The sequence below is a fragment of the Tetrao urogallus genome, assembly GCF_951394365.1.
Source record: "Tetrao urogallus genome assembly, chromosome: 21".
Lineage (NCBI taxonomy): Eukaryota > Metazoa > Chordata > Aves > Galliformes > Phasianidae > Tetrao > Tetrao urogallus.
Genome location: NC_136834.1, coordinates 498,481 through 524,932, shown reverse-complemented (window position 1 = coordinate 524,932; position 26,452 = coordinate 498,481). Strand labels below are relative to the sequence as shown.

Genomic DNA, 26,452 nt, shown 5'->3' with positions numbered 1-26,452 from the left:
TCCCACCCATCCATGGGTGCATCCTTGCAGACCTTCCATTGCTGCTTGTAAGCATTCAGATCTACTCTATTTCCCTCTCTGCAGATTCAGATCCCCTCCTTTCACCACCCGTGTTCCAAATTCCATTTCTTCAGTCCTTCCATCTCCCTTCTTCCTCCTTCCGGTTCCCTTTCCCCTCCTCCTTGCACTCAGAGCTCCTCCCCGCTTCCATCTGCAGCCAAATTCCTTCCTCTTCCCTCAATGGCCCTTCTCACTCCCCATACTGTGCTCAGATGCCTTCCATTCCTCCCCCTGTAAAACAGTTCTCTCCCTTCAAACCTCAGACCTTTCCTGTTCCCCTCCCTATGCTTGCACACAGCTGAAGCCAAAGCAAGCAGCACTTCAGCACAGACAGAGGGGAACAGAGAAACACGGATGCACAGCCAAGCACAGGAAAATCTCTCCAAGTTTTATTTACAAAGTTTGCAGGGAGTTTGGATTCAGGGAAACACGTGTCTCACCCCACCCCCCTTCTATTGTATTGAGTTTGTCTGCAAATTCCAGCCTCTGGGTAGGTCGGAGATGACGCGCACACATTTATTGTTGGCTAAGTTAATTAAAAAAAAAAAAGCTACTGCATAATTTAGTTACCACAGAAATCATCAAGTCATTTGGCAACACTCCCTCTTGCAATCCTTAACACTGCGTGGCAACTGGAGTCCAAATCCTGGCAGCCCTGCCAGTCTGTACTTCACAAACGTCTTTCCCAGGTTAGAAGTTCTCAGAGCTGATGCTCTGACTCTCCTCCTGCAGCTGGGAGGCCGTGGTGTCTCCAGGTGAGGCTACATTCAGGTACCCAATCTCTGAAGGCTGAGAGGGGGACAAGCAGAAGGACGAATCCTGGCTCTCAGCTCCTCCTTCAGGCTTGGTGTCGTGCACGGGCTTCAGGCTGCTGAGGGAGTCTGGTGGCTCTCGTGGTGGGAAACTGAAAACACATTTCTGCTCTTAAGTCATTCTTACAGCATTATCTGACCTCCTGCCACCTGCACAACCACAGCGCACCTCTGTGAGGCAGCATAGGGCTACAAGTAAGCCCAAACGCTCCATTCCTGCCTTGTCACATGCAAGGAGAAATCCCTTCCTTCTCATTTTACCCCATAATACCTGGCACGGGGCGACGCCGACACCTTACTCTGCAGCTGTCGTTCAGAGAAGTTGGCACTCTTCAAGTCCTGGAAAGACAGAGAGGAGATGCACGTCAGACCCTGGATGTACAGCCTTGGAGCTGAAGGCGTCCCCCACTCCAGTGCAGGTCCCCCAGCTCTACCGTGCTACTAAACATAAATCTGTCCTTTGAGTCTGAATCTTAAGTCAAAAGCTAACAAACCCCGAAGCCCAGGTCAAACAACCAGAAAAAAAGAAAACACCACGGACTGCCATACAGGTCCTGAAAGTGCCCTTTTTCATTTGTAACCACTGTTTCCAACTTGGTTTCAGTTCTAGCAGCAAATCCCAGACAAGTTCAAAGTCACCTTGGGCTCATCATTCATCCCCCCTGGTTGCAGCCCTTCAGCTCAGGGCTCTGGAGATCCCAGGGCCCATCACTGGTGTTAAATACAGAGGTGAAGAAGGCATTAAGTGTCTCTGCTTCATCTTCATCTCCATTTGTGACTGAACAGCAGAACAATGTTTTCTTTAGTCCTCCTTTTGCTAGTGACATGCTTGGAAAAGCTTTTTTGTTAGAGAATGCTACCTGTGCTCCCGATCTCTTTACCAGTACTTCTAAGGGATGTTTTGATCACCCTTGGACTTCTCATCCTAAGTTCATTGCTTAACAAGCAAGACCAGATAATAATCTGAGCGCCATACCAGCTACCCTACAAGTTCCTCCTCGCCAACAAGCCACTGCAGTTTGCTGCATGCTTGGCATCCCCGTTCCATCCCTGGTCCAGCCCTTCTCTGGCACTTCAACTGCAGCTGCAGACACTGATCCTCCCAGCAGGACATGGCTCCCGCCAGCTGTCTGCTGAGATCAGCACAGCCCAGGGGGTCTCACCTCTGTGTTGGGAGTGTGGCTGCTCCTCAGCACGCGCTGCGAGGGCTGCACGTGGCCAGAGAGGAGGAGTTTGCTCTCATGCAGCCGCATGTTCTCCTCATCCAGGATCTTCACTCTGGGTGTGTTGCACAAACAAGGTGCAGGTTATTTCCCTTCCGGCCCCATTATGCTTCCTAAAGGATCTTCCTCTTTCGACTTCAGATCCTTTTGCCTCCATGGACTTCAGCTGTATGCCAAGAGTTTTGCTGGGCAGAGGGCCTAATTATATCCCACAGCAATCAACAGCTCCAGCACTAATGAGCGAGGCACAATTCGGGCTTTCCTCCAGCCAAAATTAAGGATTTCTTCATAGAAAGCACATTTGCAGACACGCAAGGAGGAGGCAGGCTCCCAGGGCATCCCGCTGGGACATCGCTAGGTGCCTACCTGCTCTGCAGGGCAGCAACCGTAGACCTGCTGCTCCAAGGGGTCTCCTCTTGGTCAGTGATCCTCTGGAGGAGCCGCCTTCTTTCCTGGAGTAACTTCTCATTCTCAGTCGTGATCTGTGCAATCAGTGCCTTCCCCTGAGCACCGTTGCAGAAGGAAACAACCAGAAGTTACGCTTTGCTCTTCTCTATCTTCTGCAAACCCCACAGTCTCTCCCAACACACCACAGGCACCGAGGTGCCTTTCTCAGGGCTGCTTTGTCCTTTTCCAGGAGGTTTGCTAGAAGAAGTGGCTCTTACACCATCAGCTCTAACTATTCAAGCCTCCTGTCTGCCATTGCAAGGCAAGTGCACCTCTGCTGGAGCTGCTCTGCAAAGCTTACTGTGGCAATCTCTTCCTTGTAAGGAGAAGAGCTACTCTGCAGTCAGCTTTCCCTGCCTTCCCTGTGGGGAAAGCCCCCGATAAGTTCTTTTACCTTTTCCACTTGGAGTTTTGACTCACTGAGCTCGTTTTCAAGCTGCTTAATTCTGCTGTCCCTTTGTTTCACCTCTTGGATAAACGTTGCTTTGGCTCTGCGGATCTTGTCTTTGTGGCGGAGCTGCATTTCGTTATATTTCCTGAGGAGGCACAAACACAAAGATGTGAAACCCTTTTGTGTTTTAAGCCAAAAATGAGGCAGAAGACATTCTGCATTTACAAAGGCATCTCCAAGCCTGAACCAGAAGCTGCAGCCATCTACCAAGCTCTGTCCACACAGCTGAAGGCAGAGCGAGTGCACTGATTTCCTAGACCCCACCTTTCACTGTCACATCTGACCATTTGGTTGTTCATTTTTTTCTTGCAAGACTGCATTAAGCACCAACCAAGTGGAAACTGACTGAGGAAAGGACCCAAAGTATCCCCCCAACTGACTCCCAGCTTTACAAATCCCAGCCCTGGCTCTTCTGGGTTACCTCTCTGTGGATTAAGACAGATCTCTCAGTGCTACGTGTCCTAACCAGGAGAGACATGAAAGGCTGCAGAAAGTCAAATCCGGTGTCACTATCAGGCAAATAAAGAGCAGCTCCTGGGTAGTTTTGTGGGTTTTTTTTCCTGACTCCACATCCCTTCCCACTTAAGCCTTTACCTGACATACAGATCCTTCTGGTTCAGGAGACGGACTCCTTCCTCATAGAGAGCCTTGTTTTCCTCCTTCAGCAGCGAGAGTTGCTCTGAAAGCTTCTGGCTCTCCTTCTGACACTGGAGGTGCTGCAAAACAAATATTTTCTCTATTTTTGCGCATCCTTCAGCCACAGGGGCTCTCCACCTCCTTTCAGTCTGGTCTCCAAAGCTTCTCCATCACAGGTCCCATCCACTCTGCTTCTCAGCCTCACGTTGGGTGATGAGGACACGCGTGTGCTGCAGCTCACCTCGCCCGAGTCAGTTCTCTTGTCATCTTCCAAGGCGTGCAGAGTCTTGGCCTGCAGCTCCACATGCATCTTGGCCAGTGACGCCTCTGTCTCTTGGGAATGCCGCAGCTGCTGCCACAGCTCCTCCACCTGCTGCTCCAGGAGCTTCCTAAAAGCACATCGGTGTGACAGTGAGACGCTGACACCGAGGTCGCCTCACCATCTGCCTCTGCGAGCTCCAAAAACAACGCAGTACGCTGCACGTAGCCCACACGACTCGGGGGGGGAGAAAGAAATCAGTCCTGGATGTCGCTGTGTTCCAGTGCCACGCCAAAAGGTGAACGCTGGGACTGGGAGCATCGAACCCTGCGTGAACAGAGCCGTGCTGCGACACAGCCGGACCCACAGTGCTGGCACCCAGAGGTGAATGAGCACAGTTAATTAACTCAATTAACACTGAGGTGAATGAGCGCTGCCCCAACTCACTGGGCTGGCAGGAAGGCTGCTGCACCTTCTGAGTCAGCCAAAACCCCCTCCAACCTTTCACGCTTCACAAAGAGGGAATGCTGTGGCTCTCCCCCAGCTCTGTGTACCTTTTCAGCAGCTCCTCACGGAGCTCTTGCTGCACTCGAGCTTCATTTCCTCGAGCTTCCTTCAGCTCCTCCTCCAGGAGTTTCTTGTCAGAAACACGGGCTTCTGCCAGCAGGAGTTGGTGCTGTGAATCCTTCAGCTTTTGCTGGATCTTTGAGAGCTCAGATTAAAATTGGACATGGATTAAAGTTTTCAAATTTAACAAGCTGGTATTGGAATCAAAGGAGTCACAGGAAAGGAAGATTTGCTTGCTTCTACGCAGATGTACTCATTTCTGCAGGTCTTTGTTTCCAAGAGCACTCACAAAAAGCAAATCCTTTCCAATGACTCAGATTTTGGATCAGATACTGTGGCACGAATTAGCAACAATCCTCTTTTACACTTAGTGTGATCCTGCACACTTCAAAACCAAATCCAGCAATCAGTATAGGAATCAATGCCATAAAAAAAATCAGAGTTTTTGCAGCTCACCAGGTTGCAAACAGCAGCAAGAGTTGTCAGTGAGAGCACAATGCAAGCTCCCTACACCTGACAGCATCCCAGCAGTATGCTCTGAAATACTGAGCTTTAGAGACAGGAGTTAAGGTAATCAATTTGCCTTCTACTGCCTTAATTACACTCCCATTAATGACTGACGTCTTCTAAAATACACAGTCAGCCTCTCAGGCAATCTCACCCTAGTGAAATGCACTTCAGGAAATTGATTCATGAGCTGCCAGTGCATCTTCTTCTGAACTACAGCCACATAACTGCTAAAATCACTGCTGATGGTGAGTTAGTCCACCCTCATGAGTTACCTGCTTTTGTGCTTCATACACTTTAGATTTCTCCTGCACAAGTTTCTCTTGCAAACTGCTCTGCAATTTCTCAGCCTGGGAGCACTTCAAGAGCTCTTGTTCGAGTTCTTTGACCTTCTGCTGGCTCTTCTCCCACTGTGCTGACAGAGAGGAGCACGTTTCAGTTGTGTCCAAGAGCTTTGTCCGGGCTTGCTTCAGTTCAGCTTTGACCTGAGTTTCAAAAGAAAAAGAAATCAAGTTTGCACTTCAGTATATAGAATCTGGGCAACAGGATTACCAGCTACTGAACAAGAACAAAAGCTAAATACAGCAAGCAAGCACGCCATGCTTTATTTGGAGGCAGTGCATGCATGAGAGAAACACTGTTTGGTCAAATAATTTCCTGGGGAAAACTGGAGTGAGAGCAAGACATGAACAGACCCCAACATTCACCAGCCCAGACAGGGACGTAAATCAGATCCACGTGTTGAAATCAGCACTTCAGACCTCCCAGAGCTCGTGAAATAACACAACGCTTTCCTCTCCCCGCTCTCTTCCTACCTTGGTGCATTCCTGCTGAAGCAAGAGATTTTGCTTTTGTAAGTCAATGTTTTTCTCCCTTTCGTATCTCAGCTCCCTCTCAGCTGAGCTGCACAAGTTCTGCACCCGACGCAGGTCGTGCCGCAGCTGCTGCAGCCTTTCCTCCTGCTGCTGGAATCTCTCTTCAGACAGACTCTGCAGGAACAAGGATCAGGAAAACAAAGCCCTGTTAAAACTAACCTGGCAAATAAAGGCAAAACAACTCAGACCCCGAGTGATTTCTGACAGCATCCCCAGTTCTGTGGCAGTTTCTAAGCGCAGGTGACACCCAGATCCACAAAGTGAGAGCTGCCAGCAGTACAGGGACAGACACACTGCCACAGCAGCCTGCACACCACGGGGTGCTCCCTCACTTCTGTTACAGGCAAATAGATTTACAGGAGCTTTCAGACATTAATTAAGCTCTTCAGCCTTGCAAGAGCACTGTACACAAACTAAAAGCTCTTCCCACATCTGCTTTATCAAAATCCTTCTTCCCAGCATCAATTTCAGCCACCTGTTGATCTGCATTCTCTCTCTTCACCCTCTGCTCTTGGGATCAAATGAAACCTACTGAAGATCAAAGGTTCCTCCCCATGTCGTTGCCCAGCTGGCTGGGAACCCCTTTTCAGGGCTCTCATCACCTACGGATTTGTTTCCCCACCTGCTCCTATGAGGATTTCTTTCAGCACCCTCCCTACATCTTCTAACCTGCTTTGGCAAACCACATGCTTTTCTCTGCTGTCACAACCTGCTCCCACAGCACACATGGGACAGCCTTGGTATCACTGCAGCTCTGATTCACTTTTCTGCTTTCACCCCTGCCTGCAGGCCTTCTTATCCTCAAATCTCTTCCAAACCCCTGCATGTAATCCTTGCTTATCTTAAAACTCTCCATCCTGGATGTCTTTGAAATCTCTTCTTCCTATTACATCTAAAAACGTGACAGAGGGACACGATGGCTCTGCACATTCCCCAGCAGCATACCCAAGGAAATCAGTCTCTCAGCTCAGCTCTCCCTTTCTGTCAGTCCTGCAGCCCTTCAGGGACTGGCTTCCACTCCAATTTTGCCACTAAATTAGTGAAAAAAGTAGAGTGCAGATGGCAAAGCTGCCCATACCTGTTTGATGCTCCCATCTAAACCGCCTGCAGAGCTCTGTGACGTAAGAAACCTGTTGTCTCTATGGATCGTGCCTTGATTCATCCTCAAGGCCTCCTCAGACGTGTTGCCACGCTGCTCCCTGGTAGTCAGGATATCTTGTTTTAGCTGGGCGATTTCTTCCAGCAGCGACTGTTTTTCTTCATTGCTCTCCTTCAGCTGCTTTTCTAGCTCCTCCCTCTTCTTGTTGCTTTCAAGTAATTCAGAACTTGAAGAAGAAATAGCACAGGAAAGTGGTAACTATATGTATCTGAGGGAAATCAGCCTCTGAGGGCTGTGAGAACCTCATGCAGTGCTCTGGGCAATAGCCAAGGCTCTCTGGAGGCTTCAAAGGGGATTTAATCCTGGGTCTATTAATTCTGGTTAAGGGTCAGGCTCCCACAGACACCGATCCACAAGAGGTGTGTATCCAAAGGGTGAGCTCTCAGTCATTCATTACTAGGTTACACAGCTGGGTAAAGAAGCACTTGTGTGGCTCTGTGTGGTCTGGGCTCACAAGCACCCAGGAACACTTACACCATGACCTGCTGTATGGAAGCAGGGGCTCACAGCCCCCCCAAAGCCTTCTGTCTGACTTATGCTGATCCAAACTGCACGTCCCAGTGAGCTAACTTACACCTTATCCTGGGTTTGCTGAGGAGGTGCTCACTGACCAGAACTCTCTACAGAGAGCTGATTACCCGCTATCTTAGAAAAGACACAAACAGCTGTGGCCATTCCTCCCAAAAGAAACAGGGCATGAAGTTTTCAATCCACCAACTCCACCATCAGCACAGGTGAGTGGCAGAAAGCACCACAGCCCTTGTTAGGGTTTACCAGAGCTGTTCTTGTTCATCTGTCAGGTTCCGGATCTGCTCTTCCAAAAACACCACTTTGGCCACCTGCTCTTCGAACTCCTTTCCATCCATACTCACATCTTCCCGTTGCTGCTGAAGTTTGTCAACCTGCTCGTTTTCTCGGACGAGTTCAGAGACCTGCAGGGTCAGAAAACACCACCACTCATTTTCTTTGGCCTCGCCGTTCTGCAGCTCTTCTCCCCTGAGGACACGCATACAAACCTGCATGGGAGGCAGCTGAGTGTCAGCTGTCACCAAATCCCACTGCTTTACCTGATTTCACCTCCTGCTGGCTATCTCTATTTCTCAGTGCATTATGTTGTGTGCCACATTTCTTTACAAAACTGTAGCTTACAAAGCAGCTTGCAGAAAAGCAGCAGAAGTACAAGGCATGTATTTCTCTACCCAAATCAACCCAAACCACTTGCTGAGGATGGCTGCCTTCCACTTCCAATGTCATCTTTGTCCCAACACCTGGCACTGACAGACCCAAAACCCAGGACACAGAACAAACATGCACTGCAAGCAGAAGGGGCAAGAAAAGAAGGGATAAGGAACACACAGGGACACAGAACTCTCGATTGGAACAAGCATCTGCCTAGTCTGGTGTATCTGCTAAGCACTGGTGAGACCAAATCCAAAGCAAATGCTTCCTGAGTGTATGCTAGCACCAATATTCTGATTCCAGGTCTCATCCACATACAACTGCATTTATTTATATTGAGCAAGGCAAACATGCAGCTTCTACATGCATCAGACACTGGAACGATGGTGATTCCTTTACACTTCTCACCTCTGTATCTAGTAGAGCATTGTCTTTCTGTAGCCTCTCGTGGGAAGCATTAATGAAATCTCTGCTTGCTGAAGTTCTTTGGACACTCTGGCTTTTAAGCTCTGGTTTTGCATTAGGCAAGCCCTGTTGAAGAAAGGAGTTAGCAATGTAATATACCCCTAACTATAAGCTCAGAGAAAGTGCTTTCTCCTCTGCAACATCCAGAAATCTCTTAAAACCAAGGGAAAAAAAGGAGTTCTAATAAATGTAAGCGCTCTTTGTAGAGCATCAGTTCTTGGAACATTTCTTACATGGTCATTATTAAAACCTACAAGAACAAGAGTGCCGAGTTTTGGGCATCTGGCAAAACACTGAACAACTTCAAGTCTTGACATCCAGATGTGTATTATTCAGAACAGCTCAGAATTCATGCAGAGCTCACTCCCAGCACCCTGCTGGAAAATGATTTCTCCCACTACAGCTGCTCTAAAAAAAGAGAATTTAATGCATTTGTGAAGTTCAAGGGTCCTACCAAATACATGAAGAACACTTACTACCTGCAAGCCTAACAGAGGCCGTTGGATTTCACTTCATCATCCCTGTGACAGAGAAAAACTTCCCTCTGCAGCTTAAGCAGAACCACAAACAAGCTTTCAAGGACAGAAGACTTTCATCACGAGTTCCCCAGGTGATGAGTGCATGGAACTACTGGGGTGCAGAGGTTAGAGTGGCTCCACCTGCTCTTCCCACCATGTCCAAACCTGACAGCTCCTTTCACACGCTGACATACAGAGTGACCCAGCCACTTTCTAACCTACTTCTCAGCAAGGCCTGGTCTGCAAGGTGAGCTTCTAACAGCACTAGGAAAGAGCTGCCCTCTAGGTAACACCGTCCCTCCACAAGGCTGCGTGCAGTTCCACCAACAGTTCAGACCTCCACTGATTTCTATTTATGTTTAACGAAGTGATGATGACTCACAGCTGGTTTAAGGTCACCCAGGGAGGGAAGAATAGCTTTGTCACAGATGCAACCACCACTACTCCTACTAAGACCTTCGCTGAGGTCCTATCTTGTGTCTGACCCAAGCTGCAGATCTGCAGCTCTTAGTTTTCAGCCTGGTTTTCAGCACCTAACCTGCCTGTGCTGAGCTCCCCAGTCAGCCTCCAGCGAAATGTGCCCTGAAGCACTCAGCAACAGGAGCAGCACTTTGGAGTTAGAGACAGCCCCCTTAAAGTAGCTGGATTTAAAACCAGCTGCCAAAAAAAGCTTTGAAACCCAGTGGACTAGAGAAAAGGGTCAGGAGAATTCAAGCAACACCACTGAAGGGCAACCATGGATGTTTTATGGAGTCAGGAAGGCATCCCTCCCCTGCAGGGAGTCCCACTTCAGGAACTACATGCAGCTGCCTCTGGAAAAGCACTGCCCACTTTCCAAACTGGAATGTTCACAGCATTCTTCCTGGGAGTGCACTGCAAACCTGTAGCTGGTACACATCTGGCTGCTCAGTACCTTCTTCTCAGCCTTCAGATCTTCTCTTAACAGCTCAAGTTCAGATGCAAGTTGTTTTCTCCATTCTCTGCGCTCTCCCAGCTGATTTCCCAACTTTTCTATTGTTTCCTGACAGCTTTGCAGCATCTGGAACAAGTGAGATCGTGAGTCACTTTCGCAGCACCACTCATCCTAGCAAAATAGAAACAAACTGCAGAAATCCCATTTTCTAGAAAGATGAGGCTGAGAAGAATGTTTCCCAAAAGCTGCCAGCAGGATTATGCCTCGAATTGGCTGAATATTTCTGGAGCATTCACCTGATGCAGGATACCTGGGCAAGTTGATTTCCCATATACTACAAGCTTTGACTTCCCCACAAAAGAAACCTGCAGATCCCTCTGTCTAGCTGGCAAGTTACAGAACCTCAGGTCTTGATGTTCCTCTACAGCTGTAAACCTTTCGCCCCTCAGAAGGAAGCCAGCGTGCTCCTCAGCTTGTAGCAATGAAGGCAAGAAAACCTCCTAAAAGAACGCTCACAGTAATGAGCTATTGTGAGTATTGGACTGGCATGTTGCATGTCTTTGGGGGAAAGCAGCTACCTGCCTGGCATGAGCTGATGGGGTACAAATTCTCAGAAGAAACTGATAAAGAGCATTCACATGAGATGCTCATTTAATACATTTCCAAATAAAATGACACTTTTCCTGGAGAAAACCCCTTACCTCTTGCATCTCCTGTGCTCCTTCGGATGCCTGCTCTTCCCCACTCATCTCTGTTCTGTTCTTCTGCACTTCAAGCAATTCCGTCTCTAAACTCGTGATCTTAACACACACAAATCACAGGTTAAAGCCAAACCAGCCCTTGCAAAAGGCAGTGAACTTAGCAACTTCAGAACAAATCCTACATTTGGAAGTGAGGAGTAGGGCTGGATATGGACTGCTGCCAAGGCAGGCTGGCTTCAGCAGACCTTTCATCCTGCTGTTTCAAAGGCCGAGCAAGCCTGTTTTCTAATTTTACCAAGCCAGGAGTTAACAGGAACCCAGGGGGGTGAAACACTCATACAGGGCTCATACAGAAACCCCTTCCATGACCAGATAACAGCCTGCAGCTCTAACAGGATGTTGGAGGGACACTGTGGGAGGGATCTCAGGAACAAAGCAAACCTGTTCTCCTCAGCCCCCTGCCAGCCTTTGCTCCCAAAGCTGATATATCTCAATAAATCTCCATTATTTCGCTTATTTTTCTTCCAAGCCATTAACTTTTCAGTATTTGAGCTGGGCAGGTAAGTCCCATTCTAATGGCAGAACAATGCTCACATTGTGTCCCTGCGTCCCCGTTCTGTATCAGCAACCTGTGCAGCCAGCACTTTGGTAGGTGTGCCAGAGCAGAAAAGGTTCCCAAGTCCTTTTCACACGGTGCAGCCTGGCAAACACCCACAGTGCTGTTCTCTCCAGGCTCCAATGCACTCGCCTTTGTGCAGCTCTTCCCTCACTACAGCCAGGCACCCAAAAGCCTGAGAAATGAATAACGCAGCTCTGCTGCACTCCGTCTGTACAGACAGTGCATCTAGCCAAGGTTTAGCCTTCTCTTCCATCCTGCAGACCCCTCCTCTGCTGCCATTTGTAGCCTTGCATCTCCTTGGCTGCTTGGAAGCTCCAGAGAACATCTCCTGGCCTCAGTCAGAGGGGACAGGGCTGCTCAGCCCAAGGGAGGAACTCTTGGCCAAGCAGCAAGGGCTTCAGCCAACCAAAGGAAATTGAAAGTCCCTGACAGTCTGTTTCGGGGGTAAAGCTTTCTATTCCCTACCTGCCTAGAAGCAAAAACGTTTTCTGGCTTCCTCTGCTCTCTGGCCAGAGATTAGAGGAGAAGACCTGTCCTTAGAGCTATTCAGCTGCCCAGTTGAAGTGGACTGCGTGCCCTGCTAAGCAATGCTCCACAAATGCCGTGCAGCAGTGCTCCTCACAAAGCCATCTCCAGAAGGATGGAGCCCTCGTCGCACCAGGTCTAAGGATCACTCCAACAGCGGCAGCCTCAGACTGAGAAGCTTCACCCATCACTTAATCCACATTCAAGATGTCAACGGAGATGACTCAGCAGGTCTTGCAAGGAGGTCTCTGACACGGCCTCAGCTCTGGTAAATGAGATAACTACCATGGTGTTCGGATCAATGGCGTCCTAAAGACTCGCAGATTGTCACGCGCAAATAAGTGGAAATAAAGACTTCCTTAACCTTCTCAAGTCAAAGGATCCTTTGAACAGCCCTGTCCTGCTAACAGGAAAAGACCCAGATTGCCCTCTTTTGAGGGTGCCCAAAAACCAAGCAGAACACGTTAGGAAGAAACCAGCAAGATCACCTCTTGATGAAGGTGAAGCAGAGCCTCTCCAAATGCATCAGCTTCCTTAGAGCTTTTCAGAAAGTTGTGTCCAGCCATCTCTGCTCTATGCAACAGCAGATGCTGCAGGATGAGAGAAGGGGTGATGAGGAAAACCTCACTGTCCTCTCAAATCCAATAGTTTCAGAAAGGATGTCTCCAGACAACGCAGATCCTGGCCCCCATACTCCCAAGTGCTTCAGTGTTTGCAACTGACAGGTGTCCAAGATGCTGCGCTAAAGAAGTAAGTGCAACTTTTCATCACCAGCATGCTTAATTAGTGATCTTTCTTCAGATCAGGTGGCACCAGTGCCCCACAGTAACCAATTTCTTCTGCTAGGCAGGTCTGGAGAGGAATGGGGATTGAGGCCAAAGCCAGGCCTTCCATCATGACCTTCTATCAGAAAAACCTCTTGCCCCTTCTGAGCCTCCAAAGAACTCCTGGCCGCCTCAAACTTGCAAACTTGCAAACTTTCAGCAGGAACTTCAGAGGGCAGCAGCAACATCCATCCAAGGTGGAAATGCACCTCCTCAAGGAGCTTGATGTGGAGCTTTGGAAAGAGTACTGATGATATCCGGGACAGCCTCTCAGGGGAAAGAAACGCTTCCAAGATACAAGAGGCTCAAAGGAAATACCTTCAGAGAAAACATCACGCAATTCAAATTTGAATCGCAAATGCTTTGCTTCAGCTCAGACAAGAAACTGAAGGTTGCACAGCCCAGGCATACAGAAGGGCTGTTTGTGAAAGGAACGTTGCCTGATCTTGCAGGTGCAGGACAACAAATTAGCTTGTTAACAGTGCTTGTTCAAGTGCCAAAAAGGGAGAAGCTGGAAAAGACAATGCTGCTGTACTTCCTTAGGGGTGTGCATACCTCCGAGCAAGTGTCAATATCATATGAGTGACAGACTTTGCAGGTAGTGTTTCTTGTCAAACTACACAAAGCAGCATGCAGCTGTAGGTCCAGCATCATTTTATTTTACCAATCCACACGCAGAGAGACAAGCAGCTAGAATCAAAACCAAACAGCATTTCTCCCATTCCTTACTTACTTTCCGGTGAAGTCCCTCCACCTCACTCTCAAACTGTTCCTTGTCCTGCTTTGTTTGGATCTGTGTCTCTCCCAGAATTGATTCCAGCTCTTCATTGCGCTCTACCAAATCCTCGTGCTCCTGCTCAAGTTTGTGCAGCTTGTGAAGGAGCTGAGAATTCCTGCCCTCGATGTTTTCAATCACCTCTCGACACCTGCACAACAACAACAAACATCACCAAGACTGGAACTGCTGTGTGGGATGGGATCAGACAATCCTTTCCTCCTTGAAGCCCTTAGAAGAGGCTTAGCAGCAGCACATCCTGAGCAGGCTACCTGAGAATGAAGCTTTGTCTTCCCTTAAAAATCCCAGTTAATGTATTTAAGTGTGAAAGCCAAGTGTCTCTGTACATCCCCTGGACAGCAATCAAATCCAGAGAAAATCCTCCCAGCAGCAAAACAATTTCAAAAACAACACTTCTGCCTGCAGGGAGCCACAAAAACCCGACATCTACTCTTTTAGGAAAGCAGAAAACAGGAGAAAGTGCCAGAAAACAGCCTGCATTCTTGATACACATCCACTCAGGACTGCATTACCTCCAAACTTTCTAATTCAAGAGCAAAGAAACAAAGCTGGTACCAAAGGATACTCGAATGAACCCAACTCTTAAATGCACTCTGTAGGACAGAGTAACAGCAGCCAGAATGCAAAATAAGCCATCCAAAAAGACAATGTATTAAGGATTTCTACATTGCAAACCTTTTATGAAGAGTTTCACTACCCTGACATCTGTCTTCTTGATCTGAGCCAGCTTTGCCTGTAATGCAATCCCCTTCAGCTCTCCCTTCATCCTTTGTGCCCTGTGTATCAAGAGGAAATGAAAAGTTAGCATGCAATTAAGACTGAAATATCTTGGCATGATGTGATTTTAAAGCTGCCCAAGTCTCTAACAAATGAATGGGACACGAGCTACATCTGCTTGTATTAAGATAATCCACCAGCCATAAGAGTAAAACCCCCCAGACCTGTAACGATTGGGAAAGCAGCAGTGGGCATTAGCTTACACCAACAGATTGCTCTACACATCTACACACACACACAGAAAGGATCTGCTTTCTGTGATGGCAAACAAAAAAAATGGCAAAACAAAAGAAAATACCTGCAGTGAGCAAGCTGCAACTTCTTCAGTCTTGTTTGGTGTGGGCAGGGGGAATCCTCGTTTCTCGCCCTTTTGATACTCACTGATCTCCTCTTTCAGCTGTTCAACCTTCAAAACAAAAACACTCGTACTTTTGGTGGATGTTCATCTCTCTGCCTTATGGGATTAAGATCCTCCTCAAGCTGATAAACTGAAGATTTATTAATATTAATTGCTCAGCTTGAGGGACTGCTGAGCTCACACGGCTGGTACCGCCAGGCGGCCTCAGCCCAGTGAGGTGGAAGCATGGGAGGTCAGCATGCAGCTCCCCCACTGCCCATGCTGCTCTCAGACAGAAAAATGACTTCAGGACACACAGCTCCCAAGGCTCATAACAAAGTCTGCTCGCAGCTTTCACAGATTAGAATGACAGCTCTCTATTACATCAACAGCTAAACCTCATCTTCCTAAGAAACAAAGATTCTTAGACTTCAGCTTGACAACACGTTTGGCTGGAAGTGATCTCAGTCTGGCTACGTTCCTTTTTTGCATTGAGAAGTCAATCTCAAATCTTAGATGCATCTCTGGTATCTATATACTTACGTGTGCACGTGCAGCACAGACTGCCCTGTAAATCCAAGTTTCAGATGACAGCATAACACTAAGAGTCAGCATGTTTTGAATGCAAGGAGCAGAACTGCATACTAAAAGTTTGAAGTCCTCAAATGTTAATAAATCTCATTCAAGAAAGTAAGTCCTTGATACTGTCTGGAAGAGATGGGCACAGTATTCTCAATGATACTTACATTATTTTAAAACTACTAGCTTTAATCCAGGAGAACAGCGAGATGTGGGATGACATAAATAATTAAAACTCCTGAGAACCAGCTGTAGGCTGCTGAACAACTAATAGGGAATTTGAGAGCTAAGGACAGAGGTGCAACTTGTGCCAAATCAGACGTTATATTCACTCCCCACTGGCCACCTCACTAAGGAAATATCCTATTGAGAAAGATTGCTGCATTCAGAGAATTCTAATCTCATTACGTGAACCATTTAACTAAGAGCAACGACTCTGACTCTGGATGTTTCTGAGCCACGTGACATCAGAACTGCAGTTCTGGAAAGACTCACAGCAAAGAGAAGGGAAACACAGAGGCAGAGCAGGGAAAGGAGTCCAGCTGAACATCAGCAGTCAGCCCAGGAATGCCAGCTGTCAGCAGCCTGCTGACCCAGAGAGCAAGCCAGAACTGGATGGGCACTCACCAGATCAAGGAATGTCTTTCTTTCCAAGTCGAGTGTTTGGACCCGCGCACGCAGCGCCAGGATTTCCTTGTCCAGCCTGCTGTTGTGCTCCATGGCCTTCTGCAGCTCCGTCCTGTCTGGACACAGCACATGGACTGGTCACCAGCTCTAACACTGCCTCAGCCCTTCGCTTCCACCAAGCTCAGAGCAGAGCTATCACATGAATTTCTGAAACTGCACTGCCCTTACGCACAGCTGTGTGACAGCAGAGTGCACACAGACGCACGTGGGAGCACAGTTCTCTCACTTAGACAGAGGTTTATGATGCTGGAGATCCAGGTTTGATACCAGCACAACCAAGCTGTGCCACCTTTACTGCAGGAGCACAGCAGTCTCGAGTTGAAATCCCCCAACCATCCACCACACGAGCTATGCTCTATTTCCAGTTACAGCCAGAATCAGCAGCACGGACAAACCTGGTGCCTGTCCACAAAACGTACTTCAGAGTAAAACAGTTTGGAAGAAGTTTCCTTATGAGTGAAAAATTACATGACATTCACTATTTGCTATGAGCAGAGAGAGAACCTCACTATTAATGTATTGCTATCTAGGACATGATGAATAGATGGCCATAAAAGCCTGAATCAATAAGCATGTGTAACCATCAGATGAATTAACACAGAGCAGTATTTCACCTGCAAGAAACAGGAGAATATGTCTGTATGGGGAGCACAGTGATAGCAGTGGGTCTAACAAGTGCATGCACACTGCTCTGCTACTCCTAAGTGTAACCAGTGGGAAACCAGTTTTCCTTAAAGAAACGAACAAAGATTTTTCCCTTTTCAGCTTAAACTTGGCTTTTCCTCAGGCAAAACTAAAACTATACCCAGTGTCTTCATTCCAATCCCGCAAAAAACAACAACAACAAAAAAAAAACCTAACCATAACCTCAAATTCCACTTCCAAGCAAGGACTGTGCAATTGGATTTTCACTTTCTGTAATTTGAAATGAAAAAAAAAAAAAAAAAAAAATACAAAAAACAAGAAAAGCCTTCTATCAAAGCCTTCATTTGGCCAAAAAGCCTGTTTTATTGCTAAGGAAAGCCTTAATATGATTTTGGATCTCCTCTGCTTGTGAGTTGGGTGACTTACCACTCTGCCTCCATTCATCCATGCCTTCTCCCTGGCTCCCAGAATCTTGCAGCACTGACCACGGGGCAGCTCCTGTAAGAATAGGAAAGACAGTTTTGCTCTGGTTACAGGTTTCTGAACACAAAACTCAACGGCATTGTTGATGCACTTCTCTGTTAAATATAAATTTGTAAGAAAAAGAGTCAGCCAAGGGGTGTGCAGCTAAACCACTGCAGTGATTTAAGATCTCTGATCTCCATCACTAAAGACTCAATAATGGGGCTACAAACTGCCCAGGAGCAATCTTGTATTTTCCCATTAACACAACAGGCAGCTGCAGGTTGAACCAAAATACACTGCTCCAGTGGAGCCTTACTGAATAGAAACAAAATGTCTGATCTTCAAAGAATCTGTTTATTCATGGCTCTGCAGCTCACAGGGAAGAGAAGGCATGCAGGACAGACAGCATGGGGAGAACTCACTCATCTTGCTCTCTAATATAGCACAGTAAACCACACAGACGTAGCAAGCATCAAACCCTTACTCACAGTTTGGAAAGCCTTAGATTCATTTGATACTTAGGGAGATCCACTGAGAGGAGTCATGCTGCATCCCGTCCGAAATCTGGGGAAGCAGTGCCCTTTGCAGGCTGCAGCACAGCACACCACTGTGCCCGCAGACGCACGCGTGTCAGTCGATACCAGAGCAGACAACTGCAGAGCGCTCATTTCAGTGCCCGTGATTAAAAAGCTGTAATGATGGGTTTGGAGGCTGGCTAGGAGGGTTAGGGACACATCTGAACATTGTGAAAGCTGCAAGGTTAGAATCACGATCTGTGATTCGCACAGCAACACTGCCCAGGTGCTAGCAGTCTCCTTGAGCAAGCTAATTGCTGCAAATGCTGGCATTCCCTATCACAGAGCTGGGGACAACTGGAGGAGCCCAGAGAAAAAGCTTCTAGGGGCTGTGTTTTGCTGGGGGGCTCCTGCAGGATGCAGCATGGAAGCATCTGGCTTGAGGTATTGTACCCAGAAAACAGGGTTTCATCCTGACTGCATTTACTGGATGCATTCAGATCTCAGTACCGGGGTTAAAATCTGACACTGATTTTTTCACATTACAGGCAGGACAGCCTTTCTCCAACCATCCTACCAAGGAAGTGCAAGGCTTGCAGTAAACAGGGCTGGGCTAAATGCCAGCTAGTAACAAGGAGTGGCACGCAGCCACAATAGGAGCTCTTACCTACTCTGCTCTGCTCCTTTCCTTGTGCAGCCAGCTCATCTGTCAGCCTCTGGATCTCTTTGTGAGCCATCAGCAGCCTCTGTGTGGCCTCATCCAGGTCTTGTTCTACTCTCACACGTGATGCCCGCTCCCTCTCCAGCTCTTTCCTGTAGGGCTGAAACACACAAGCTAGTGCTGCAATGGAAATGAGATGACTCTCACAGTGACCACAGATGGCTCCGTGCTCCTCCTGACCCACTGGAACAGCAGTGGCCACACAAACAGAGCTTATAGAGGCATGCTGCAAGAGGAACGTGCCAAAATGCAAACATCAGATGGTGTGCCATGCCTGTTTCCTACAGAGCTCTGCTTTTCCCCCCTCGAAATGATGCAGTCCACTAAGTAGCACCAACCTGACATGATTGCACTGGCTGTGTTTCCAAGCTCACCCACACCTCAACAGCACAAATCTCTAAGTAACTTCACAGTGTGCTGAAGAGCAGACCCACTGCTTGAAATCTCACCTACGTGCCATGCCATCAAGCAATTAATATGTCAATGTATTACCTCATTTACTGCATCTTCAGTGTGCTGCATGGATTCACACTGTTGCTGGAGTTCATCTTCCAACTCCTGATGAATGTGAGCAAATTCATCCTTACACAGAAAGAAATTTTTAAAAATCAGCACAAGAAAGCATGTTGCCATGCATCCCTGGGCACCAGCACACTGCATTTTCAGTTTTAACGTGCCTTGATTAGCAGGTGCTATAATCATACCTTAATAAGAACAGGTTTCAATCAGAGATATCCCACATCCCTGCAAAAATACCTCATATGTGTCAGAGACAGCTACACAAAAATGCACGTCTACACCCAGACTTTTCTGGGCTTCCAGCATAAGAGTGAACAAGCATGAAGCAGCTCTTTTGAGGATTAGAAAGATTACATGTTCCAGTTAAAAGGTTAACTGCTCTATTACCTTGAACCACCGCGGTGGCTCTCATGATTGTGCAGAATGTGTGATGCTACCAAAGAGAGCAGAGTGCTTAATCAACAGCTTCTATCTTACAAGCATGAACATCAATGCAGAATTCCTGTTCTAGCCCTTCTTGCAGTCATGCTCCCTGCCTGCTTGCTCTTTGAAGTGATGGATGGAACCTGCCCCTACATCTAACGGGTAAGCATCAGCTGCATCTTCAGTAGCAGGAGCTCCATGCAGGACGGCCTGGATTCAACATAAGACTTACAAGCATCTGCATCCTTCAGCCTGACGTAGCTCTATTTCTCTTATCAGTCGTCACACTGAAGGAAGAGTGAATCTGATCGCAGTGGTGAATGCCCAGGGCAGGTGTAGTTAACTGGCATTTCACTGGGGAGCTACAGCTCTGCTTCCTCCTAACCAGGTTAAGTTTTATTACAATGCTTCACAAGAAAAAAAGACAACTTTCTGCAATTGTTTGTATCAAGTGGCAAGAAAGTCACAGGCAGATCACTCAGGATTTGCAGAGAGACATTTCCTATTAGTTAGTGGGAGGCAGCACCTTAGGGAGCTCTCCCCTGCTGGTTTCTTGGCTTCTGAGGAGGATACCTACATCCGAAGGTGCTTTTGGACCAGGAGTGACAACCAACCCCACAACAGCAAGGCAGGAACTCTAACTAGAAATAAGATAGCCCTGCTTATCATCCCTGTGTAAGATGTGAGAGCAAATCAAACAGAAAAACACAAGTGTGAAACCTACTAAAAAAAAAGAATCAGTGTGAGCACTGAGAATTCGCAGAATCTTACTTAAAAAGAAACGACCAAAGACATTCTCTGACATTCTCTTCCCCAGCAGGCTTTCCATCAGCCCGAGCAGCTGAAGCAGGGCGTACCTGAAGCTGTGCAGCACACAGCCTGCCGACACAACTGTGCGAGTTCAACTTCTCATCTGCGACCTGCAGTTTCTCCAGCAGCGCCGTTCTTTCCACCAGTAAATAAGCAATCTGCTCACTGGCATTACTGTGAGCTATTTCTGACAAGCCTTCCTGTTCCAGCATCTCCTGGACCTCCTTCAGCTGGGCTTCTGCAAGGCAAGGCTTTCTGTGAGCACAGGAGGAAAGGAAGCCAATGATCCCTTGTGGATCCCAGCTCCACCAAGTGCTCCCTTTCACAACAGCCCCAGTTTCTCTCCATACCCTTCAAAGGCTCGTAGAACTTTTAGTCTCTCCACCTGCTTTCCAGATCCCTTGCTCCCGCCCTAATGTTCCTGCTCATACCCACTGCCCACAAGCAATAGGACTGTCTGCATCTGAGCTTTCTCACCCTTAAGAGGGGCGAGTTATTCAGGCCATTTCCCTCTACCCAGCAGCTCAGCTTCACCAACCTCATTATCCTTGAGCCTCTTAACTCCTAACACAGTTCAGTGGGAACTAAACAACAGATTAGAAAGGTCTCAAGATAAAGAAAACAGGGGCAGGCGATGACAAACATTTTCTTTGAAAGAGCAGACAAAATGCCACGTTGCTCAGCGTGCAGTGAAGACGTGGATCTGAGCAGCGCTTTTTTCCCCCATGCACATTCATCCAAAACCAGCTGTAATCCCACAGACTTCTTCTAGTAACCTCCAAGGCCTCTCCTGTAGGATTAAAGGTGTAAAAATCCCTTTTAGAATCTAACTGACAGCTCTTCACCATTTCTCCCAAAGTTCCAGCTGGGAAGACTGCACTGGGAAAGACTTCAATGGCTTTCAAAGCAAATGGAGTGTAATGGCGTTGCCAAGAGAAGCTGGTGCTTGGTTATGGCTAAGTACTGTGGTGTGTAGGCCAGAGTTGCTCATTTCTCATCAACCTCACAATCACTTTTGCTCCAGTAATTTGATGAATATGAAGAAAACAACCATCTCTCCTAATTTCTAGCCCAAACTAGATGATAAAAGTTGACACGTGCCCTCAGATGGGAATCAAGAGGAGCTGTGGGTTCGTATGGAGGAAGAAGGGATGCTCACACTGTCGTGCTGCTTAAAAAACTAAACACTGGAAGTGCAACAAGCATTTCTAGTACTCTTAGGACAGTTACACTGCTCTGGACACGTCTGCTCCACACTCCCACTCTCTGGGTTTAAGAGGGGACCCAACGCAATCTCACCCTACGGCTCAAATCAATGCCATGTTTCCACTCTGCATTTTGCAGCCAGCCTGTTCAGCCCTATGAATGGAAAACACCCTGAGGTTTCCCCTTCGCCCTCCCCGTGGTTATGAATTACAGTTTGTTTCACAAAGAGGTCAAATACAGCTCATTTGCTGCTTCCCTCTTTGAAGCAAACCACAAAATATTGCATTTTGCAATTGAAAAACTAACTCACCCCTTGCTCCATAAGCATTAGGAAGAGCCTATGGTTCATACTGAATCAAAAAGCCCACCTAACACCCAACGTGCCCTACACATTCCTGCCATGGCTTTGCCAAATCCCACCTGTGCTCCCAGTCAGGGTTGCAGCTCCTCTGAAAGCTGCTCTGAGTACAGCCCTGACAGCTCTGACCTCCTGCAGCTGCTTCTTGGCTGGCAGTTTTGCTTGAAGGTACCTGAATCATAGAATGGCCTGGGTTGAAAAGGACCACAGTGCTCATCTCGTTTCAACCCCTGCCACAGGCAGGGTCACCAACCACCAGACCAGGCTGCCCAGAGCCACATCCAGCCCGGCCTTGAATGCCTCCAGGGATGGGGCATCAATTTGCCTTCCACCCAATCTGCAAAAATGACACTACATGATTTAGCTTGTGGCAAGAGGATCTAGACATTTTACACAGGCTGAAGAAAGAAAGATTTGAGAGGATGAGGGCAGCCTGCTGTTTATAGCACAGACTGCTGCTTGTAAATCCTCCTGATTTCTCACCAGCATCTCACAAACCCTTCTCCACCATAGCCATGCTTGAGGACAGCAAACATCCTCTATGATCAGTGTCACAGCAGCACACTGATGCACTCCCACTGCACAGCCACTTCTTTGGAAGCACGCTTTGTATTTGCAAAGCTGCCTTGCTTTCACAAGGTTTCCCTCCCTGCCACACAGGGACAAGCCATTCACAGCTATCACACCCACAACAGGAACTCATCCATGCTGCCTACACGTGAGCAATGCAGCTATTACAACAAACAGGCTACAACTATTCTGTTTGTTTCGCTCTTAAATCACAGTAGGCTCCAACTGCATTGTGTTTTACTGCTGGTACATTTGTTTTTCATAAAAGCTTTGGTAATTCAGTGCATGAGTTATCGATCTGCCCTCCAAAAACACGGAGGCACACGAGATGAGAACCATCAGAAATGGATTATGAGCTGCCTCGAGGACAGGAAAAATTTCAATCTGGGCAGAGGTACCAAATGAGGTAAAGCTGCATCAATAGCTCAACACAAAACCAGGCATGGCTACAGTGATTCTCCAGGCCCAGTCCTCTGGACTCGCCTTACTCACATTTCTGTTTAACAACCCCAGGGGGCTGGGGGCCTTCCTTTTCACAAGACCCCTTCTCCAGCCCTGTTTTGATAAAGCCTGATCTGCGGTATCATCTTGTCCCTCCTACAGAGAAACAAAACAAAACAAGAGGCACAGTGAGACCTGGAGGACACCCAGCCTCTAGATCCAGGCCCTCTGCCTGCCCTACACCCACAGCACTTGGGAGGAATCATCTGGGCTGGTTTGCACACATTCCAGCAAAAAGCAGAGGCCCAAGGAACAGAGCCAGCAGAGATGCAGCTCCAAACCCTGCAGCCACACAATGGACAGCAGAGGCACAGAGACAGAGATGGGCAGTGTTCTTTGTAAAGGAGGAAGAATAACTGGGGAGGGACCAGAAGGGAAAAAGAAAAGTGGTAGGAAAAAAAAAAATACAGCCCAAGAAATGACCCTCATGAACTACAAGCAGCTAAGGCACATCCTGTCCAGAGCCACAGACGTCCAGCTGGAGTGAGCACTGAGAACATGAGCACCCACCCCTCAGGCTGAGCTTTCAGAGGGAAAGGCTGACCTGCAGCCACAAACATTCCAGGACCCAGGACACAGCTACTGGGGTATTCCACAGCCTCCAATTCAAAGCTGCTCCCACGCATGAGACAGCAAAGCTGCAGTCCTCCAGCTAAGCCCCGGCGCATAAAAGTGCTGTACAGCCACAGAAAGCCCTCATGGATGGCGGGCTGAGAGCAACCTGGTCTCAAATAGCAAGCAATGGGGACAGAACTCAGTTTTCATCTGAACGTTAATCATTGCCCAACAGCCATGAGAATCCTTAAAAAACACAAAAAGTGGAAAAGAGCAGAGCCAGCAAGGAGAAATAAATTCCAACAAAGCTTTGGGGACGTTTCCATCTCCTGCCTGCCACCTGGTGGGGAAGATGAGGGGAAAAAAATCCGTAAAGTTTTCTACCACAGCGATGCTTGCAAGAAGTCACTCCATCATTACAAACCCCTGTGCTGGTTGCAGCAGCAAGTGGCTCCAGGAGACCAAGGGGCCACAGAGGAGTGAGATTTTCAGACTGGGCTGAACTCACCTGTCTTGTACAGTCACACTGTCAGACATGTTCCCTAAGATCTGCAGGCTGCCCAGAACCAACTCTCAAAAAAGCAATTAACTTCCCCAAACTCCTATATCTTGGCCCAAAATGAAGTGCACATAACAAAGAAACTGTTCCAGCTGTGCTTCTCACCCCACCTTCACCACAGACCCAGGATAAGGCACAGCACAGAAGGAAGAGCTAACGGTAAGAACATGCTCCGAGCAGTGCTCAGTGCACAAAAGAAGACGGGAGTAAGTCAAGAATGAAGTGACCTTATGTTTGAGAGAAAAGCAAATTATTTAAAGGGAGAGACTATATTCCAAACAAAATGATGGCACTGAAGTAAACACAAACCACAGGGTTTGAACTGCTAATGCAAATACACCGGTGTCCTACAAAGTTTTCTTTAAATATACGGGCCTTCTCTAGACCAAATCCAATGGCAAAGCTGCTTCACCACTTCTAGCAGGCACACAAGCACTTGGCTGAGGAGTTTGTTGTCAGTTAGCTCAGGGCTGGGGATGCACAGAGAGGTGGTGGTGCCCCATCCCTGGAGAGGGACTGGAGGGGCTCTGAGCACCTGATGGAGCTGTGTGTTGGACCAAATGACCTGCACACCATTGAAAAGAACCTGGCATCATTCGTTAGACACCTGCCCTGTGATACAAACATCGCTGAGATTCTCTGAGCAGACCCAGGGCTCTCAGCCTTTCCTCATGCAGGAGATGCTCCAGGCCCCAATCTCTCTGTAGCCCTCCTGGGCTCTCCCCAGCAGTTCCCTGCCTGCCTTGAACTGGGCAGCCCAGCACTGGGCCCAGTGCTCCAGATGTGGCCTCCCCAGGGCAGAGCAGAGGGGAGGAGAACCTCCCTCGTTCTGCAGGCCACGCTCTGTGCAATGCACCCCGGGTGCCATTGGCTCAAGAACGCCCTGCTGGCTCATGGTCAGCCTATGGCCACCAGGACACCCAGGTCCTTCTCAGCAGAGCTCCTCTCCAGCCACGTCAGTGCAGGTCAGGGGCTGCCCACGCAGTTATTCCTCCACATCTGCTGAACTTCACGCTCACCCTAATTGAACCTCATCAAATTCCTCTACGCCCAAACATCACCAGTCTCACAAAGCCCCGCAGGGAAGCTGCCCGCACCCCTGCCGCGCAGCGCTGGATTACCGTGCTGCAGCCGCAGTCGCGCCAGCTCCGTCCCGAGCCGCTCGTTCTCCCGCTCGCACTCCGCGATGGCCGCATCCCGCTCCCGGCTCAGCCCGCGGACGTGACCCACGTAACGCTCCACCTGGGGAAGCAGCTCCGTGAGCCCATTCCAGCCCCGGCCGTCCCGCGATTCCAGCCTCTCTCCCTTCCCCGCCGTCTCTCTCGGGGCAGAGCCCAGCCATTTCATCCCTTACTTCTCTCAACTCCTCGGCCCGCCGCCGCTCCGCGTCCCCCAGCCGCGCCTCGGCGCGCCGCAGCAGCCGCCACGCCAGACCCAGCTGCTCCTCCGCCGGGTCGCCAGGATCCGCGCCCTCCGCCCGTAGCCAGCGCCGGACGTCGTCCGCCGGTACCGGCGGCTCCGCCTGCAGGGAAGCGATACCCGCCGTGAGCGACGCGCTGCCGGCACCCGCCCGCGGAGCCCGGGAACTCACCGGCGCGGCGGCCGCCGCCTCCATGCGACGCGAGCACGGGCCGCGGGGCGGCGGGGCGCCATGGCAACGGGCTGCCCCGAGCGCGGCGCCGATTGGCTGCGGAAGCGACACTCCCCCTTTGGGGCGGGTCTTCCGGAAGTCGGCCAATCGGCGCCTCGCTCGCGGCTGCCCGTTGCCATGGCGCCGCGATGCCCCGCCCCCGCTCAACCCGGGCCGAGGGGTCACGCTCCCTCCCCCAAGCTGCCCGCGGTCCGGCGGGTTCCCCGCCACGCAACTCCCCGACGAAGCTGCAGGAACGTTCCCAGCCCGGGGATCGCGCTCTTCTCTAGCAGGGCTGCACCTGCAGCGTCCCTTTCAGCCCCCTCACACAGCGCTCCGGGTGCATCTCACCCAACTTGGGTCAAACTGCACTGCACGGACCCCCCACCACACACCGTCCCACTGCAGACCGACCACCGCCGCACAACGGCTGCTGAAAGGACACCAGACAACAACCTACTTTGCTCACCGCAGCTATTCTCTATTTCCTCGCATCCCACAGCTTCTCAACCACAGCAGGTTGTGGACGCCCCATCCCTGCAGGCATTCAAGGCCAGGCTGGATGTGGCTCTGGGCAGCCTGGTCTGCTGGTTGGTGACCTGCACACAGCAGGGGGTTGGAACCAGATGAGCACTGTGTCCTTTTCAACCCAGGCCATTCTATGATTCTGTGATTCTTGAAGCCTCACACGGGTGCCTCCTACACCACGTACCAGTTCACAGACAGCAGGCAGTCAAGGGGAATACACTCAAAGAAAATAAGTCACAGCAGCAGAAGGTGTTGCAGTGTTGCTCTGACTGCATTTATGTGCAGAGTTCTCTCAGTCTAGATGCACAGGATCCATCCCAGAGCAACAGATGCCCTCCAGTGTTGTCACCACCCCGTTCTCATTCCATGTGCCCCAGCAGTCTCCCCATCCCTCTCAATGCCAGCTGACTGGCAGTGCTGCGCTTTCACTCCAGCCCGTGGCCGAGCACCACAAAGCTCTGTTCCTTCCATCCAGAAAGAAACTTGAAGAAGCAGATTCGAGAAAACATTTTATATGTACCATTTCTCCCT

General features: G+C 49.1%; 1 protein-coding gene across 1 annotated transcript; it reads right to left on the bottom strand.

Moving 5' to 3' along the window:
* Positions 1-750: 750 nt before the first annotated feature.
* CCDC30 (coiled-coil domain containing 30) lies at positions 751-25,378 on the bottom strand (the record flags this gene model as incomplete). The annotated part of the gene is made up of 26 exons (XM_079545527.1): positions 751-964; positions 1,144-1,211; positions 2,036-2,150; positions 2,462-2,598; positions 2,937-3,078; positions 3,588-3,709; positions 3,871-4,018; positions 4,443-4,600; positions 5,238-5,447; positions 5,778-5,951; positions 6,916-7,162; positions 7,771-8,012; positions 8,584-8,706; positions 8,874-8,890; positions 10,053-10,197; positions 10,773-10,871; positions 13,474-13,666; positions 14,212-14,312; positions 14,612-14,719; positions 15,857-15,972; positions 16,988-17,059; positions 18,209-18,362; positions 18,755-18,844; positions 20,062-20,252; positions 24,885-25,005; positions 25,355-25,378. 26 exons carry the CDS (start codon positions 25,376-25,378, stop codon positions 751-753), a joined length of 3,531 nt encoding a protein of 1,176 aa, XP_079401653.1.
* Positions 25,379-26,452: the final 1,074 nt, after the last annotated feature.